The 19,795-nt window shown below is 39.1% G+C and overlaps 1 protein-coding gene across 9 annotated transcripts; it reads right to left on the reverse strand.

Annotated features, from left to right (window-relative positions):
- Positions 1–2,892: 2,892 nt before the first annotated feature.
- Positions 2,893–18,885, reverse strand: LOC103353006 (tumor necrosis factor receptor superfamily member 1A). Of its 9 annotated transcripts, XM_008275745.1 has the most exons (12): positions 18,810–18,885; positions 18,505–18,666; positions 16,333–16,426; positions 16,126–16,230; positions 15,760–15,879; positions 15,619–15,667; positions 12,853–12,953; positions 12,143–12,241; positions 11,758–11,910; positions 10,090–10,127; positions 9,728–9,836; positions 2,893–4,643 (listed from the first exon to the last, which is right to left on the reverse strand). In XM_008275745.1, exons 2-12 carry the CDS (start codon positions 18,517–18,519, stop codon positions 4,261–4,263), a joined length of 1,266 nt encoding a protein of 421 aa, XP_008273967.1. In that variant the 5' UTR covers positions 18,520–18,666; positions 18,810–18,885; the 3' UTR covers positions 2,893–4,260. The 9 variants fall into 9 exon arrangements, with proteins under 9 accessions (XP_008273967.1, XP_008273970.1, XP_008273968.1 ...); XM_008275748.1 differs by lacking the exon at positions 18,810–18,885 and having other exon boundaries at positions 16,143–16,230; positions 16,333–16,394; positions 18,505–18,775; XM_008275746.1 differs by lacking the exon at positions 18,810–18,885 and having other exon boundaries at positions 16,333–16,394; positions 18,505–18,775.
- Positions 18,886–19,795: the final 910 nt, after the last annotated feature.

Raw genomic sequence — 19,795 nt, forward strand, 5'->3', positions numbered from 1 at the left:
GCTTAATCCTCACGAGGGTCACGGGAGGGGGCACACTCACATTCACACCTACGGACAATTTAGAATCACCAATTAACCTCAACATGTTTTTGGACTGGTAGTTGGTTAGCACTGTTGCCTCGCAGCAAGAAGGTTGCCGGTTCGCGTCCCGGTGTGGGCACCGGAATCTTTCTGCGTGGAGTTTGCATGTTCTCCCCGTGCAGCGTGGGTTCTCTCCGGGTTCTCCGGCTTCCTCCCACACAGTCCAAAAACATGTTGAGGTTAATTGGTGATTCTAAATTGTCCGTAGGTGTGACTGTGAGTGTGCTTGGTTGTCTGTCTCTAAGTGTGGCCCTGTGATGGACTGGCGACCTGTCCAGGGTGTCCCCTGCCTTCGCCCTAAGTCGGCTGGGATAGGCTCCAGCCCCCCCGCGACCCTAATGAGGATTAAGCGGTGTATAGAAAATGGATGGATGGATGGATGGACAATAGTTGGACAAAACATTGACTGTGAAGGTGTCACATCTGAGTTTTTTCCAGCATTTCTCAGGCTAGGATTAATGTTTTAGACTGACCTCCTCAAAGTCCTGCCTTAAACCCCATCAAGAATCTGTGGACTGTGACGGAGAAACAAGTCTGGTGTCAAAGATAATAAATCAATGAAAGAACCAAAATGCGCGAGTGATTTTTGCACACGATTCTATCACTGAAAGAGAAAAGTTAGGAGTCACTGGACAGAAAAATCAAGAGCTGTTGTTCAAGAGAAGTTTAGAGGCCATGCCACTAAGAACATTTGATTAACACAACTTTTGACATCATTGAAACTCATAGTTAAGTTGCTGTATGTATATTTTCGACCCAGCAGATTTTGTCATATTTCCAGAAGACTAATATACATTTCCCCCCTGAAAGAGCCAAAATGCAAGATTGACAAAGTGACAAAGATGCATAGGTTTCCATCCTAGAAAATTAGGAGTTATAGGAGTCACTGGAAACATAAGACTGCTATGATATACATGGTCTTTATACGTGTATGTAACTTTGGTTCACAACTGTACATGAGGTGGTAAGTGGACTTTAGTGCAGTGTAATGAAACATAAATTATTGATATTTTAGGAAATCATTTTTCATGCTGTGTAAAAACAAGGCATAAAGCAACCATTTACACAGACAGATAATGTGATATACTGCTGCCAGAGTTACAAAACTAAACGTTAACCTGTGATTTGACTATTTACAAAAGACCTTTTATCTTCACAGTTTGGCTTCCTCTGACCCACTTGCTCCGCCAAGCAGCGAGCCAAACAAACTGTGGGGGGTTAAAAACCGAGACTTTTGTGAAGTTTAAACACCAAGTCGGATACGGTTTAATTATCTTTAACTTGAAGGTGGCAACAACAGAAAACTGGGCCCCATTTTCTGTAATTCAATCGCTTTGGGCTCAGAGTTACCAGGACGACATGTGTCCGTTCAGACAACAGGAGCTGAGTTTCTCTGTCGTCTCAAGTGTGTAACAGGTGGGGGGGAAAACTAACAAAAAAAACGCAGAGATAACAGGAAGAAAAAAGACAAACTGACCGCAGACAGCCTCTCATCTCGCTCCGCTTCTTCTTCTTCTTCTTCTGTTTGCTGTCGTTCTCGTGAGCTCGGGTCCGGTTGCTAATGGAAACGCTCGCGCTCACACCGCAGCACCGCGGAGGCGCGCGCTCCCGCAGCCTCACGACAAGCAGTGTTCTGCGTAAAACGATTAGATCTGTTCCTATGCGTTGATTCACGCAGAGCTTCGAGGAAAGTTAAGTCACGCAACGTCGAGGAAAAAGAAAAAAATGTATGTCTTTAAATGCCCCCCTAAAGTTCCGTTTTGTGACGAGGCAGAAAACGTGGGGGGGAAAGTGCAACTTAGGTGAACTTTTCTTGTCTGTGTTCATTTGCATTACTGGTGAATCGGTTGTTGTAGAATGTCTGAAAAACCAGTTTCATGTCAGGCCAGCACATGCACATAGACAGCTTAAAACAAAATGAAATCATCCATAACAGTGAGTACATCTTTAAAACTTAAATAGAAAAAATACAAGTAAAACAAACATGTACATATAGAATGAAATCAATAATAATTTTAAAAAAGGAATTCTAGGAAATCCTGATTTGTTGGGTTTTGTCTCTTAATTTAGTTCTGAATTGGCCAGTTTAATCCCCATAATTATTAATATGGTAAGGTCTCTCACTTTATAAGAAATAAACTTTACGGATTCCTCCCCTGCACTCATCAATACAGCAGCTAGACAGAAATGAAGAATAGTAAAAACAAACAAAACAATTAAATTAAATTAAAAACAAGACAGGATGGCTATGGTTTTAATCCTAGACATTACTTAAATAATCAGAATTAATCATGTAAGTTCTTAACCTCAGTATTTAAATGTGTGAGGTCAATTTAAAGTGGAAATCTTATTTTTCTAACACTTTGGCTTCATGGCTGTTGTTTTAAATTTGCAGCATAAGTAACAGTTATTAGACTTGACTTGACTGAACTGTGTATTTGTTCTCCAAACAACAAAAAGTTGAATGAAATCTTGCATTCAGTTAAAAAATACAGCATGAATTGCAAAAATGAACAGCTACAACTGTTGTATTTTGCAAAATATCAATGTGCGTTTGTTCTATATTTAAACAATAAAGTGAATATGATAAGTGTCACTTCGTATGGGATCTTTTTTTTTCTTCACCCAGGGACTTTGGACAATGTAGGACAGCTGTTCTTTGTACCGAAGCAAAATTTGCAATTCATGAGGTTGGTCTAATCCAGCTCAAGAGTAAAAGCTCCTCAAGCACCCTGCCTGCATGTTCTTTGTATGGAGTCCTGAGCTGCACACCAGCTGCACCTGTTCAAACACTCCCTCCACACTCCCACCTTGTGGCCAACAGTTTTATTCCCTGTAGGACAACATTTGAACTTGGCTTGTTACAGCACATCATTACAACACATGTGTACCATCGGTGAAGATAAAAATACATCTAACAGATAATTCACACAATGAGCTCTGTAACAAAATATGCAATCATCCATAAGTAGCTGATAAATAATAAAATCATACCTGTAAAATATACACACACACACACACCTATGTCTTAACGTCAAATGACCTAGTTCTGGATTGAAACTTTCATTATTAAACTCCTTAAATTGGAAAGTCCAAGTCCTTTACTGCCAGTAAATCAAACTGACACACAAAAACTCTCAAAGTGAGATACCCAAACACCACAAGAGAAAACCATCAGTTTGAATGGAATATGTGTGGTGAGGAAAAACCCAGCCTTCTGCACATTGACACCATTCACTTGCAGGAAACTGAAAATCTGACGTCCTTTGGGGATTTCAGTTTTCTTACTTTGCGAGGGTGCGCAACACGAACCAGAGGCTGAGCTGTTGTACCAGACTTTCATGTCAAACAAGATGTCAGTCGTGGTTCAGACATCACAGATGTACGTAAAATGTTCGAGCAGTTTAAACATTCAAACTGAAAAAGTCAAACGCTTATCTAAAAACAAAACAAAAACAAGTGAGATCCTGGAGGTAAAACAATTTGTACCTTTCATAAGGGAAGGACTACTTCCTTTTCTTACTTTCTACACACACATACATTGACATCGCAGCACATTGTGCTGTAAAAACCACAAGCCCCCGCATTTGGCCTTTAAGAGATGCCACACTAGAAGCTGGAGGTTAAGTGGTGTACTTAAAGGGTGTCTTGACAGTAGGCTTTGCTTAAAGGAAGGGATTCCCCTCCATCATTTGTTATATGTAGTCTCTCCACATACAGTAGATTACTAAAGTACGCCATGTACATTAAGAGGCATTATGTGCTTCATAAAAATGCTACTATTGCTGTTATATGCACCTGAGGAAGCAACTTGATGATCTAAGTTTTAAAAAATTTTTTTTTTACTTTATCAGGAAAATACATACAGTACATGTACCCGGAGTTCACACGATGACACAGTCAACAGTTATGACAAATATTTTCAGCAACATTTACTTCTCCATTGTGCTCCCCCACGCCGTGTGACTCTTATTTAGATAATTATCTAAATTTGCAATACTCACTATGAGTCATTTACAGCATTACAGCGGTTGTCTGTGGTTGCACCATGTAGGCATCACCTTTAGTAATGTCCTCTCCAGAAACTTGAAGTCTCTAGTTTTATGCACTGGCGTCCTTTGTTAAAGAATCTCCAGCTGTATTATCGACAGCATCGTACTTGTGTCTCCAGGTGCAGCCTCAGGTGTGCACTGCTCCGTTCAAACAACAGCCTGTTGGACTTCTGCTGGCTGTGGAGCCTTGCCTTGGATCAGGCTTCCAGGGCAGCTTGTCCAGGTTTTCCTGCAGCAGCTGGGCACAGCCGGATAATTCCATGTGGCATAAGGCAGAGAAAATGTCACTGAGGCTGGCAGTGGAGCGCTGACTCCACAGCCTCAGCATCTGGTACTGCTTCTCCATGGAGCCTAGAACCAAACCGGCCTCCAGCTCGATCCGCTCCAGCTGTTGGTCGGCCACCGAGAGAAGACGCAAAAACTCCTTCCACCTACGCAGGGGAACCTCCTTGATGATGGCGTAGAGGACAATGGCTGGCCAGCGGTCTGATTGCTCATCTTGTCTGGGAACTGGACAGACAGAATCAGAGACGATCAGTAGACACCCAAATACAAACGAGGCTGCTGTCTGTCCAGAACATGTTTACTCAAGTGTCTCAAATCCACCTTTTAGGACTCGTTGTAAAGCTCTGTCCTTATACGCACTTACAGGCAAATGTAACCCCAGATTTAAATTTAACTGAAGGTCATCCATGAAGTGTGCAGTAGAAGTTGACCACATCATGTGAAAGAAAAAACAAATGCACAATATTTAACCTGCTGGTGTGTGTTATTAAGTGTCTAATAAATTCCCCAGCATACAGTATACAGTAAAAACAAAAGCAGAAAGGAATCCTCACCACAGTGCCAACAGCACGATGACAACAAAGGGGTGTTCAGATAAGTCCCTAGTTCAAGTATTTTGGAAAACTTTAAATGCAACTGCAGTTTATGTCACTAATGATGCCATGGTGCTGTGTCTGGCATTTATGACTCAGCTGATGAGCCCCTTTGTTGTCATAGTGCTGCTGGCACTTCAGCCAGAATGATGCATTCCTGTCCGCGAGCCCATTTAGAACTAGTTAAATCTAAGTGATAGCATGAAATAAATGATAATATCAATAAAAATAGATGGTGATGACGTCAAATATAGGTGATAAAGGGGTACAAGGACGCAAGTAAGCAACAGGGACATGCGTTCGCTATCTGATTTGTCATTTCCCTTCATGTCAAAATGCTGACATGTAAAGAACAAAAAATGTCACGACGTCTTGTTTTGCAGTTTCCACCTCGGTTGTCTGGTGGTGTCAACACGCAGAGGTAACGACTGCAACAGAACATCCAAGCAATAGTCAGATAAGGAAAGTGTTTCCATGACATTTTTTGAACATTTAGTTAGTTTTTATTTTAATTTAAGTGGTGTAAGAACTAATGACACTAACTTTTAATTGGGCAAGCAGACAAGTCTTTTTTGTGTGCAAGTTGTTGACTCACGCAAGACACTAAATCCTTCAGAGAATACTTTAAGAAATACAGATAAAGCTGCTCTAAAGTTAATGCTAATTTTTCTACTTTGTTACTTTATTTTAGGTAAAACCATTGGATAATTTTCTCTGTTTTTTTATTTCACTGTTAAAAAAAGGAGAAATCTTTAAAAAAAGAAAAAAAAAGAAAAAGGCTAACATCTGGCAGAAACAATATGTTAAAACGGGATGAAATGCAGTATTGTTAAAAAAAAAAAAAAGTAAAACATTTGAAAATAAGAGCAAATATCTGTATAAAAATTACTCTTTTGCAGTTTTCAATACAGTAAAATCTATAATTGTATGGCCACACATTGTAGAAGAACGTTAATATGTGCAAAAATATTTTTTTGATGATGACATCATTTTATTTTTTTTATTTTTGTTTTGCCTTTTTACTAGATATTATCTGTAATTTTGAGAATAGGAAAAATATGTAAAATACCAGTTGAACTTAATTTACATTTTTTCAAGGCTTAATATACATAAATTTCCCTTTTAAATACCATCAAATATCTGGGGTTTTGGGGGGGTTTGGGCTGACATTTACAGTTTTGGCCTGTCTTTATTCATACTTTTTTTTTCAGGGTTAACACCTAATTGTTTTGTCTTTTTCTTTGTGAATTTACTAGTTATCGTCTGTAATATTTCTTATATTTATATGTACATTTTTTATTTTTTGTTTTTTCCTGTCTCGTACATGTGTAACTCTGTTGAAAGCTGCTATCAACGATGTGAATTTCTCCACTGTGAGATAAATAAAGGCATATCTTATCTTATCTTATCTTAATTTAACAAAACATGGAAAATCTGTGAAATGGCAGTAAATTGTTTAAGAAATGACTTTTACACTTTCTTTTTTTTAAAATCAAAAACCCCTGCTTTTTACTGTGTTGGGTATGATAGGGACCAAAAAGCTCATTTGTGCTGCAGCCAAGCACATGATCTGAAAATCACCTGTCAATTAGTTTTGAAAATCCACACACATAAGTAACTGGTGTAGGTGATGAGCACCGTCTACCATCTCCTTATGTGTATTAGTGTCTGTCACTGATCATGAATGTGAACGATGCTTCATACAATGCAAATCTATTATAAGAACAAGCTTAAGCACCTGCTGCTAAACTAAGCGGTAAACACTTCCTTTCTCACCAGTTATCATCAGAATCTCTTCACATCTAGCAAACCTCTCATACCGTGTAGCTTCATGTTTAAGCTATTGCAAAGATTCATATCTCATTTGAAGTTTATTTCAACATGAGAGGAAAGAAAGGTACGTTTATCTGCCTTTATGTCTCTGAATTAAAGCAATTTCTTGAAAGATGCAGTGTGACTTGACGCAGTAGGAACTCTGTGAAACCTCTCTGTTGTTGATGTTACAGTAATGGATTTGAACAATGTCAAGCAGTTGATAAATTATCGTGTGTTCATGTAGCTTTTTCACCTCAACTAGGCACTTTTGGTAGCTGTCCATAAGCTTCTGGTTGTATCTTTGATCAATCCTCTTGACAGAACTGTGTGCAGTTTAATCAAATATGTCGGCTTTCTGACACAGACTTTTTTCTTCGTTACAGACTTTGGGAAGTCTAAAACTTTAATTCGAGACTAACTTAGCCACGTCTTTACCATTTTTGCTGCATGTTTGGGGTCATTGTCTTGTTGGAACATCCCATTGGATCCAAAACCTAACCATCTTCCATTTACTTTGTGTAAAGCACCAGTTCCAGTGGCACCAAAACAGCCCAGGAGCATAATACTGCCACCACCGTGCTTGACAGTTGGTTTGGTGTTCGTGGGGTAAAAGACCTCACCTTCTCTAAAGGGATAAATAAGTCAATTTTTGTTTCATCTGGCAGCAGAATTTTTCTCCAGAAAGCCTTTTTCTTTGTCCATGTGAACACAAGCACACGCCAGACAAGCCTTAAGGTGTAGTTTGTGGAGAAGGAGAGTGGCAGCCATTCAAACACACTAGACTGTGGACACTGACAGCAGTGTTCCAGCAACTTTTGATTAATTGCAGACCTGCTTTTTGGGGATTTTTAGTTGACTATTAACCATCCTGACCTGATGTCTCTCAGTATCAGATGATAGTTTGTGTTTTTATCTGATTGTGGCAGTGACACAACTGTACCATGCACTTTACACTTACAGTTGTTTGCATGGATGATTTTGGGAGCTGCCCTTCAACCACTGACATGTTTGTGTATAGTATCTTGACAGCGTAGTATTTTGTATCGCTTGTCTTCAATCTACCTAAACAAGTTTGCTGAAATATTAGCAAAAATAATGAATTTGTTACTCGTCCTTCTATTTCTTAAGTCCTCCTGACATCTAGTCCACTCCAGCTCACTTCAAAAATGCAGTCTTAGAAATAATCATTTAAAAAAAAAAGTTCATTTTACATTAGTTTCTCATCTTTTTTTTAATAGTAGGGAAGAAAGTAGTTTTTTTCCTTCTTGAGGTAAAATGTGTCTTTGAAAATAGGAGCCTGTACACTGAAAATGCAACGAGGGCTATACTCAGATAAGTGCTGAGTTTCCTTTGTTAATCCTCTCCTCTTTCATTTTATTAAAACTACCTCCTACATCCTACATCCACCCAACCGGTCGAGGCAGATGGTCGTCCCTCCCTGAGCCTGGTTCTGTCGGAGGGTTTTTTTTCCCCCCCGTGGGGGTTTTCGGTTCCTTCCCACTGTTGACTGCTTGCGGACTGCTGAAGCTTATAGGGAATCCAAATGTTATGGATTGTTGGGTGTTTCTGTCTCTCTTTGTTAAGCGCTATGAGATGACTTGTTGTTGTAAATATGCGCTATAAAATAAAACTGAATTGAATTGAATAGTGTTAATAGCAGGTACTGCAGTAGTAGAAATGCTATAATTGGATGACCCCTGCACATCAATGTCACATTGTTTCACAATGTTGGCTATACATTTTGACAATGAATAGCTACAATGGATGATCAGTTCTTTAAGCCTAGTTGAAGACAGTACATTACAGTGCAGCCTCTTCTGATGAACAAAAATGATGCAACATCTGGCATATACATGTACCTGATGAGTGTATAACCAGTTCTGCACTTATTGTACTTTTCTGAAATGTTTTGGGCAATAAAAAGTGTCGAGCTCCCATTTAGTAGGGTTCAACCACCTGCACCAGTGATGGAGAGTAGAAATATTAGATCCATCCATCCATCCATTATCTATACACCTTAATCCTCACTAGGGTTGTGGTGGGCTGGAGTCTATCCCAGCTGACTCAGGGTGAAGGCAGGAGACACCCTGGACAGGTCACCAGTCTATCACAGGGCTACACTTAGAGACGGACAACCAAGCACACTCACATTCACACCTACGGACAATTTAGAATCACCAATTAACCTCAACATGTTTTTGGACTGTGGGAGGAAACCGGAGAACCCAGAGAGAACCCACGCTGCACGGGGAGAACATGGAAACTCCACGCAGAAAGATCCCGGGTGTCCTCACCGGGACGTGAACCGAGGATCTTCTGGCTGCGGGACAACGGCGCTAACCACCGAGCCACCTTGCAGGCTGAGATATGTAATCACATATGACAAATGTACTTATGGGAACTAATCAGAAGGTTTAAAATTTTTGTGAGGAAGGTCCATTTGGGAACTGTCCCTGACAGCTTTAAACAGGATATTTCGTGAAGCTCATGTGCATCATTTCACCTGCTCAGGAGAATGTATGCAATTGTTCAGGACAGAAGATCAGCTGAACGCAGATTGTATGAGGTTGAACATGACATGCAGCTCCTGAACATGAAGGGAGAATCAGGCGCTACTGATACCCTGGTTAGCCTGTGATGTAAGAGTTTTATTTAAGCCAATGCATTCTGTTACGATGTTCAGCTGCTCTCGGGACCAGCTCGACTTGTTTGTGCTCTCTGCGTATAAGCAATAAACTCACAAGTAGACCGAAGACTGTTTTCATTTTCTATGTCTCAAGCGTGTTGGAATAATTTTGAATAGTTTCATAAATGTGGCAGTCAGAAAAATTCTCAGCGACAAAAGACACATTGTCAGACTAACATGTAAAAAACAAAGTCCAAAAAAACAGTGGATCTCACCTGTGTTATCAGTGTCTGGCGGTTGAGGGCTGATGGGGGCTGAATGTTCTGGTATGGGTGGACTCTGACTGTCAAACAACATGGGAGACTCCTCTGTGTAGGTCAGTGTCTTGAAAGAGCAAACCAGAAGGTTGGGGTAAAAGATCTGAGTCAAACACCAGCAAATTATCTTGATAACATACTCAGTTTAGCTCGACTACAAACATTTCATCTGTGCTCTTATTGACCTTTATAGGCAAGTGAATTGTTTAAATTCTTGTTTTTCTGTTGCTACAGTACCCTCTCACTGGCCACCTACAGCACTGCTTCAGACTAGATCGCTATCTGAACACAACACAAAATGCATAAAACTGTGCACAAACCGGTGTGGTCGGGCTGCTGCCTGGAAGACGGCGTTGTTCTGTTAAGGAGGAAAGCAGATGTTATCAGCCAGCTTCCTGCTTGTTAGCTGAGGCATGTTCAGTCAAGAAAGCACGTTTTAAAAGAATTTTTAAAAAAAGAAAGAAATTCACGTAACATATCTGTTAAACTGTGAGACGTTTTGTGCACGGACTTTGGAATCATACAAAGATACATACAAAGTTTGGTTGACGCAGCATCAAACGCGTAAAAGCTGATGCATTTCAAATCCTCGTTAACTTAGTTTTATGTAACTTTTTATGAAGTTAAACACTAAAGCTTTGATGAAGGTTGAACGACCAAACCACACAGTGCCAATATAGTCCTCATTCATGTTACTGACAGTAGTGAAGGGAGTAATCTGATTCCTTACTTAAGGGGAAGCAGAAGTAATAGCAATTTAGCAATTTCCCTGAGGTTTTGTACCGAAGGGATCAATGGAGTTTTATTCTAATTCTATTCTAATTCTAATTCTAATAAAAATGAATTAGAATAAAAAGAAAAATCAACCAAAATAAAAGCCCTTCTTTTAAAATGTTACCTCAGTAAACTGTAATCTAAGTATTTAAAGACAAAAATGAACTCAACTGTAAAAAGTAAGCTGGACAATGGCTCCTGGTGGTATTGGATTAATATGCATTATAATAATTCATAACATAAAGAAGCACTTTAATGTTGTCTTTAGCTTTATTTTATGTGCTTCCTGGCAGTTTTATATATTATGTAAGTGTAACGTATTTAGTAGCATCATGTGTTTTGTCAAAATAATGATTAAAAACATGTTTAACTCTTATTATGGGATTGTTACTGCAGCAAAAATACAGTCGTGACTCGATAATCCGACACTAAATGTAAAACCTTCTTTTATGTCGGATAGCAAGGCTGTCGGATTGTAGAGACGGAGGTCGAGATACAAGGAGGGCTTGATGCTTGAAGGCTCGTTTGTTGTTAATATTTATTGTCTTTATAATAAACTATCTGTGTATGATATTGTGATGATTTATATCGATGATAGTGCACGACGTGGTCTGTGACTTCGTAAACGCTGGTGAAAACTTGGTAGATGCAAGTTTACGTATGATGTCTGGTGTGTAACAGTGTCGAAACAATTTGTTTATATGATTGATAAGCCCGATACCACCGCAGCAAGTATAGGATCATAGAATTGTTCAGGTGTCAAAACATGTCACATTGTTTAATACTTCCAAGAACGTCAAAGCACCAAACCTATCCTTCCTGTGTTCCACACGTGTAGAGTTGTTTATTAACAAACTGATGCAAACCGACTTCATTGGTTGGACAAACTCACTCAGTGAGCGGTCAGTGTATTGTCAGAACACTACGCATCGCTGGATTTCACGCCTAACTGACTGGTGAGCTTGTGCGCGGGTCTGTGGGTTGACATCAAAGGTAAATCTGTCGGATTGTTAAGTCAGATGGTACGACGTTATCCTTATTTGTGACATATGTCATGTTGGAGTCAGAATCCAAGGCTGTCGGTATGTTAAGGCTATTTTTTATGAGTTCGGTTCGTTTTTCCTAAAAACCTGTCGGATAGCAAGGTTTTCGGATTGTTAAGGGTCGGATTATCAAGTCACGACTGTACTGAGTTACAATCCTCCACTGGTTACCGGCAGGGAACTCCAAATCTGCGTTTTCACTCCATGTTTGACAAGTGTCTTGAGATCTGAACTGGTTCCTGGTGAAGAGCAGCAGGAGCAAAAAGACCAGCAGAGAAGGGATCCCAACCACCACAAAGTAAAACCATGGCATGTGGTTGCCTGCTGCAAAACACGAAAACACCGTCATGATTCCACCAGTCATCAGTCATCAGTTCTCACATACTGACCTGAATAACATTCCAAAGAAACCACACAAAAAAAAAAGGGGAACTATGAGGCAACGGCAAACGTAGAAAAACGTCTGCAGCTAATGCCAAGGTCAATGAGTCCAGACAACAACAGCATCAAGCAGTGAGTTCAAATTTCTTGAGAATAATGAAAGGTTGGAACTAACAGTTATGTCGAACTACAACAGGGTTTGGTGCACTGTTTGAAGTCACGGGTCCTGTAGATGAAGGTCGAGTTGAAGCTGGAGACGGAGAGGAAGTTGGAACTGTAGCAGTCATAAATTTAGTCACACAGTTCTGAATAAAAGTAAACGAGTCACTTCACAATGACTTTGTTTTTTTGCTATTAACTGGTTGTGATTTGATCTTCACCTACATCACACAACAACAGAAAAACACATTTTTCATGAACACACCGATGTCTCATTTACAGTGTTGGTGGAAAAAGTGTGTGAACTCAGATCAGCCATGTTCTTGAGACGTCTTGTGCGAAAAGCTCTGTTCGGGTCCATTCACAGACGCGTTTTCTTTGTGTTTTGAGTCATTTTGTGGTAGATTACTTGAATTTTTTTAGGATTATTGCCCTGCTGCATCACTTCAGAACTGCTACCTTCATATTATGCCATGAAATACAACAATAAACTTGGAAATGTATGTTTATCTAGAAGGCAGTGAGCGGTCCAGGCCGAGAGGCAGCAAAGCAGCTCAAGAGCACAATGGATTTTTCCAACCTCCACTGTGAATGTTCGAGTCATTTAATAAATATGGACAAAAACAACACAATTATGTGTTCATTATTAGTTAACAATGATCATAATTGTAACTCAGACGAAGATCTGACCACATCTAGACATACAGGCATGAAGGGCCCACTTACTGTTTTTCGATGCCGCTGTGGTTGTAGATGGACTTGCAGTGGTTGGTAGAGGGATGTTGGCGCATTTACTCCGGCACGCTGGCACATTCAGATACTGCTTCCTGAAAAAGCAAAAACCAGTATAGAGAAGAGTGGAATCCAGCAACGTATCATCATCTTTCACACTGGCCATGAGCAGATTTCCTCCTAATGCACCTTTCAAGGAAGCGATGGAGGCAGAAACCCCGACTTTTTCTGTTTAAAGCCAGATCCCCAAGTTTATCTGAAGCTAAAATGAGGGTTCAGCAGCCTGAATTAGTCAGATTAAGGGGATATCTTCAACCACTCACCTTTTTAATGTATAATTTCCTCTTTGTTTCTGCCCCGTATTAGCTTCAGAAAATGACTTAAACACATTTTGTAAGCTCGGATTAGGGATCTTTTCATTGACAATATAGTCAGAAGGAATTATTTCAGTAAGCTGAAGCTATTTAAGTGGTGACAAGGGCACCTGTAATGCAAAACTGGGAAACTATCTTTAAATATGTGTTTTTAACACTACAAGTCCCAAAGCCCAGCCATTTGGCTTTCCTACCTTCCATGCCCAAAGAGCAGCCAAGTGACTGGATCAGTTTTGAGCTACCATCTTAACTCAGGTGTGAACGACACCATTGTTCTGTAAATGAGATGGCCAGGCTGTGCACAGCCAGTAGAGGTGTCACGTACGGAGTACTTTTACTCAGTTCCACTACTTAAGTAAAGATACCTAAAAAATCTGTTTATCTTTCTGGTGAATATTTACTGTTACTCACTACTTTGAAACACAAGTATATGTACTTTCTACGTTTTACATTTTAAAAAGGGGATTCTTACTTTTTAGATCATACACGTTTTTGTTTTCAGTTTTTTCTGTAATTTGTTTACCCTGATCTGCTCTAAAGTTAGGTGTAAATCAAAACTGCCTTTGCTTTAGGGTTTTTTGTCCCCATGAATCAGAGCTCAAACCTTTGTATGCTCAAACAGCTGATAACGTAACTATCCGGTTATCTCATTCAGTGATGCAGCTGCATTGAAATGCTACTATTTCTGTTTTAGAAAATTTATTTAAAAAGCCATAGCTGCCCCAAAGCCAATATTTCACTGAATTACATTTTTAGGTCAAATAACATCATTGACTGTTTTTACTTTTTTACTGTTTTACTCGGGTACATTCATGATGAAGTACTTTTGTACTTTTACTTTTACCAGAGTGGTTTTATTGCAGTATCAGTACTACCATCTATGTATCAATCCTTTTTTAATTTGTTTTCTTATTTTCGTTGTTATCACTAGGATTTACTGTGCTTGTCATCTATAAAAGGTAGATGAAGGTAAACTTTATTTAGGCAACTTGCACACTGGTGATCCAACACTCTTGCATTCAGACTTTCAGAGGGTCAAACTTTGTATTGGAGGAAAAAACAAACTCTGGATTTTTGTCATGTCATCCCATATGTCTTGTAAGTCAGGTCGTTAGGTTACCAGCTATGTGTATGTGCACACTTGTGATATGTAAATCAACAGTTATGAAAGCAGATATATTGATTTTTATTTTTATTTTTTTTTTTTAAAGCAGCCATGCAATCAGCAGATCTGAGGAGAACTTGTGACAGAGTCCTATATGTGATGGCTGAAACAGAACAGTGGATGCTCAGGCTCAGGCTCTTGTCAGTCATACCCCTCCCCCAAAGGAGTAAGCTTGACGAGCCCTCGTCTGGCAGGTAACGGCTGCGTTTACAAATGAAAGGGGGCCATCGAGATGCTAATTTCAAGCCATGTAGCCTTTTGGCTGTCCTCTGGGCATGGTAGCAGGGTAGCAAAACTCTGGGTTTTCTAGTGCTAAAGGAAAAAACAGCAACCTAGTGCACACAGTTTCCTCTAATAAGACGACAGGAAGCCTTCTTCTGTAATGCGCTTGATTCAACCACAGGCAGTTAAAAACGCACAAAAGACACACAAAACTAACATACTGCAACATCTGAGAACTCAAAGTAAACAAATAGCTGCCTTTGTCCACATGAAACTCACAAAACATTATGCTTTCAACCTTTACAGAGATTTATGCAAACACAGCTGGAATCTGTATATTCTATTATACATATTTGCACGTACAGTCGTCCTCAGATTTATTCATACCCTCCCATTAAAGAAGGAAAAAACAGCTTCAGTCACAGAAATAAGTTGAAACTGACAAAAGTAATTTAAAAAAAAAAAAGATTTTATGAAAATCATGACATTGCTTTTGAATTGTAGTTCAACAGAAATATAAAAAATACAAAAAACAAGCAAACAAGCACAATGGGACCCGTAAACTAATATTTAGTTGAACAACCCTTTGAGCCAATCACTGCAATCAGGTGTTTTCTGTAACTCTCAATCAGACTTCTGCACCTGTTGACAGGTATTTGGATTTCACAGCTCATCAGCAAAGCGCTCTAATTTGACAGTTTTAAAATATATATATATATATTCTTTTCAACCACAATTCAAAATCAATGACTTATTTCAGTAAATTATAATTTAGCAAATTTTTATTATTTATTATTACTTTTTTCAATTTCTAGTTATTTGAGTGACTGTTGGGAATTTTGCCTTTTTTTTTAATGGATGGATATGAATACATTTGAGGAGCTATCACTACAGTAGATAGGTGGATGGTTTTTTTTTTTAATGATTTCTGACTTCATTTACAGTTCTGTGTGTCAATCTGTCACAAAGACGTAAAGAAAAAATGTTTTTGTCTCTTACTTTTGGCAGGGCTGGCACTTCCTGATAAAGTCGTGATTGTCATTATCCTCTGAAACACATATAAGGATGAACTTTTAAAACGAGAATGTCGTATTAAATAAGACAGAATGTAGAGTCTCGACTTGCTTTGAGTTCACTTACGAATGCATCTGTTATGGGAGCATTTTGTGCAGTGCCTTTCGCTCGAATAGTAGAAATCCGTCGGACAGTCACATCGCACGCTGCTGTTAAAGGAGCAAGGCCTTATTTGAACCTCGAAATCTGTTGGAGGGAAAGCAACAAAGCCTCTAATATGAGTCCAACGCATAGCCAGTTGACACACAATGTTGAGACAACCCAGCCATAACAGACTATCACGATAAAAGCACCATCAGGATAAGAGGTTGATGTTACTTCAAAACAGAGTGTCGTATTTTAGATATTTAAATAACAATAGAATGTCATATTATTGTTGTGAAGCGTAACTTTTTAATACAATATTCAGTTATGTCAGAGCAGGATACTTACGACTACATGACTCACACCTGATGCAGTGCAAGAGACAGTTTGGTATTGTTGTGTGTGTGTGTTCAGCACATTTTTTACATTCTTCATGATTATGGAAATAATATCCTAGAAAAGAGGAGAAAAGCAATGAGTTATGAGCACGATTGTTCCAATACAGCTAAATGCCCAACGATGCTTTTCTGTTGTTGTTTTGTTTTTATGACTTACCAGGTTCGCACGTTTTCGGACATTTTTGTTGGGCATCAACCATAAGTTCATAACCCTGCGGACTAAAAATTATGCAAAGTATCAGCGGGAAAACCTGAAAGAGAATTTGAGGTTTAATCGAGGCACAGTGTGGGTGAAGATGGCCGCACATGAACAGACCTGACATTTTCACAATACAGCTTAAAGGAGAGCTGGAGTGGAAACTTGACTTAATATTAGTCACTTTTTTTTTTCTTTGAATTTTCATTGACCTTTGACTTCAAGCATTAAGTTTCAGTTTTCAGTTCATTGAGCCTGCCCTTCAGCCCGATACACAAATTCAGATTATGTAGGCAGAATTAGAAAAATAAGAAAACAGAATAAATTGGCAGAAGGTACAACTTCCATCAGTCCTTGACTTACGTGACATTCCATCGAAATCATTTTATTCTGTATTTCTCGGTTAAAATTTTGCTGAAAGTGAACAATTTGTTGTAACTTGATAAAAATAAAATAAATTCTGTGCTCTTGAGACCATAAACTCAAACTACTTATCTTTGACATGTTATTCTACTGGAAGATGTCACCAAATCTAAGTTTAAAATCATAATATTTCATAAAAATCCCTTTATTCTACGTTTTGCTTTTAAAGAATTTGCCAAAAATTCTTTTCAAAAATTTAAAAGAAAATAAAAAATCTACACTTTGTGGTGCAGCTATGATGCTATAAGTGACTCACCTGCAACCAACAGTGACATGACAAAAACTCTGGGACTTTTCCACCAAACTGCAGACTGTGTTTACACAGAGCAGATAGGAGAAAACTATGGGAATAAGGTGTGTCATTATGCACAGAAGACATTTTTGAGTTCTCTGTGCCTCTATCCATGGTTGTGCTGTTTCTATAGAGCTGTGGGACTTTAAATAATTTTTAAAAAGAGCCCACAATGAGCAAAACTGTGGCAGAAAAAAAAAAAAAAAACTCCTCGAGGTTCAGAAGGTCAAGCAAATTCTGAAACTTCAAACAAGGGTTTTGGCTGGTCCAATGAAGCCTATGACGTACTTCAGGAGCTCTTTCCTGATGCATATTGATGAGAAACGAACCAGATCAGCTACTGTCAAGACCTTCGTGAGTCCAGCTTCTCTTTAGATCACACTGTAATGTAACCTCAGGACGGCAGCCTGGATAGTCTTGCATAAACAGATACGAAACTACTATTGCGGCGGATAAACTTCATTTATTTGTCCTGTGTGGCCTCAAGAGATAAAGAGAAATACAGTTTGCGCAAAGATATAAAACCCTGTCTGCAATCACCGGAAGGAGACACTTTCTCGACGTTTCGATTTCCTAACTGACTAAATCCACTCACATTCCCGCACGCTGGAAGTCTTCCTATTACTTTTCATGATTTAAAATCCCTTGATTACACTGACTGCTAATTTGCTTCCTATTTGTCTCGTAACAATTAGAGTCAACTGACTTGCATGTACATGTATGTACATAATGTGTTTATTAAGCTCTTTGAACGTCAACTTCAGCGGATGTATTGTTTGAAATACTTCAACCGGCACTATCTTTACATGATTCTGGTATCTTTTGGCCACAGACACGCCTACATTAATACATTTTAGAGCTAAACTGATTAACAGAAAATGTGTTTTCTCTTCTTTTTAGTCCTTTATGATAGTAAAAATGAATATATTTGGAGTCATTTGAAGATGTCACCTTGGACTCAGGGAACCTGCGATGTCTGTAGATCATACAGTTACTGGAGAAAATGTGAATATTTATTTGGTGCGGCGCAAATTATTGAACCTGTTGCAACACCATGACAGAGATTCCCAAAAACGAAGAGACCTTCCCCACTTAACTCCTCCACAAAATGTCTCTGACCATCAACACCTCAACCTTGAACAGGTTTAGAAGCTGAGGTTGAGGTTAAAGTTTAAGAAACTGAACACAACATTGAGAATTCTACATCTCTCAGACAGTAACGACTGTCATGTGATTCACAGTCACTCAAAAATATATGAAAAGAACTTCTTTTTAAAAAATTGCATTTAGAATTAATAAACAACAAAAATAAGTTTAACAGCTTTTCTTGCAAAAACTGAGACAAACCGTATCTCTGTTTGGTTACTTAGAACAACACTTGTCGTAACAGTGAAATGCTACCAAACAAACCTACTCACCAGGTTAAAGTCCATGTTGGGAGAACAGAGTGTGAGGATGCAACCGGCTTCAGATAGTTTCACTCATTTGAGGAAGGAAATAAATCAGAGCATGCCGGAGTGGAGCCCAATAAATTCACCAACCAGAGGAGACATTCTGACTTCACCTCATCTGTAGATTTCCTGTAAAGCAGCCAAAAAACGTAGCTGTTAAAGGAAGGCTGTTGCGTTCATGGGAGCTCGTGACTGCGGGTCAGAGTTGTCAGGTCTTTGGAGTCTTCAGAAAAAGTGCGACGAGAAACAGGAAACATGATGCGATCACAAACCTCCCCACGCACACGCACACACGGAGAGTGTCAACTGTTGGTGGCAACGTCAGCGCGCTGGTTCCTGAACCCGATTGCTTCTTGTAATTCCACTGAACCTCTCAGATAATGATGTTGTTCAGACAGAAGGACCAGTGACACGCATGGAAGTAAACCATGAGCCGGATGCGAAGGTTGCTGGTGGCGGTTTGTTGGTTAAGTTGAGGGCTGCGACTGTATTAGTGACTTCAATGCAAATTAGTTTTTTACTCATAAGTAGCACTGAAGCCAAAAATAGAAATTTAGATGAGATCTGAAAGTGGGGAAGAAAGTGAGTGTCACACAAATACAGTAAAGTCAATGTCTGATCAGGGGATTTAAAGAAATCAAACATGAAAGTGTCCTTGAAAAGCCTCTGCAACACATCAGATGGTAACATTTATGTTTAACATTGTACATGGTCACTTTTTCAATAAACTGACCAATAATAATAATAATAATAATAATCTGTGCAATAGCACTGACATGAGCAACACTGTTACTCTATAACTATGATAATTATGCATTTTATATTTCCTTGTTGTTTAGTTTTGCTTTTTTTTTTTTAATCTGTATTTATGACGGTGGTAACTTTACTCTTTGTGCTGTATTAATCAAATTTCCCCTAGGGGATTAACCCTAGAACACTAACGCCAGGTGATTTTCACCCGCACGATTTTTGTCATGTGATTTTCATTGTGTTGCTGCTGTCTGAGCTGCATGGGTCTTTGGGTAGCTTCAGGCTGCTCATCGATGTCATTAATGCTATGTTTGTTTCCCACCTCCCATCTATGGTTTTTTCAAGAGGCATGCGTTCGGGTGATAGAGGGTAACATATTTTATGGGTGGAATTTACCCAATGTTAGTGTTTGTGTGTTGAAATCAGGTGCTCTTTGCACTTTTCAAGGGAAACAACATTCAGGTTGGCCACATCCTCTGCCCCATTCATCCACAGCTGTCATCCTGTC

This window comes from Stegastes partitus, unplaced genomic scaffold, assembly GCF_000690725.1.
Source record: "Stegastes partitus isolate 25-593 unplaced genomic scaffold, Stegastes_partitus-1.0.2 Scaffold58, whole genome shotgun sequence".
NCBI lineage: Eukaryota > Metazoa > Chordata > Actinopteri > Pomacentridae > Stegastes > Stegastes partitus.

Bases quoted from the DNA above. Each gene is read 5' to 3' on its own strand.
- LOC103353006 (XM_008275739.1), bottom strand. From the start codon at position 16,579: ATGAAAATTCAAAGAAAAAAAAAAGTGACTAATATTAAGTCAAGTTTC. The intron at 16,231-16,332 runs GTAAGTCATAAA...CCTCTTTTCTAG, and splicing joins TCCGAAAACGTGCGAACCTG to GATATTATTTCCATAATCAT. The intron at 12,242-12,852 runs GTAAGTGGGCCC...TGACTGCTACAG, and splicing joins CACAGCGGCATCGAAAAACA to TTCCAACTTCCTCTCCGTCT.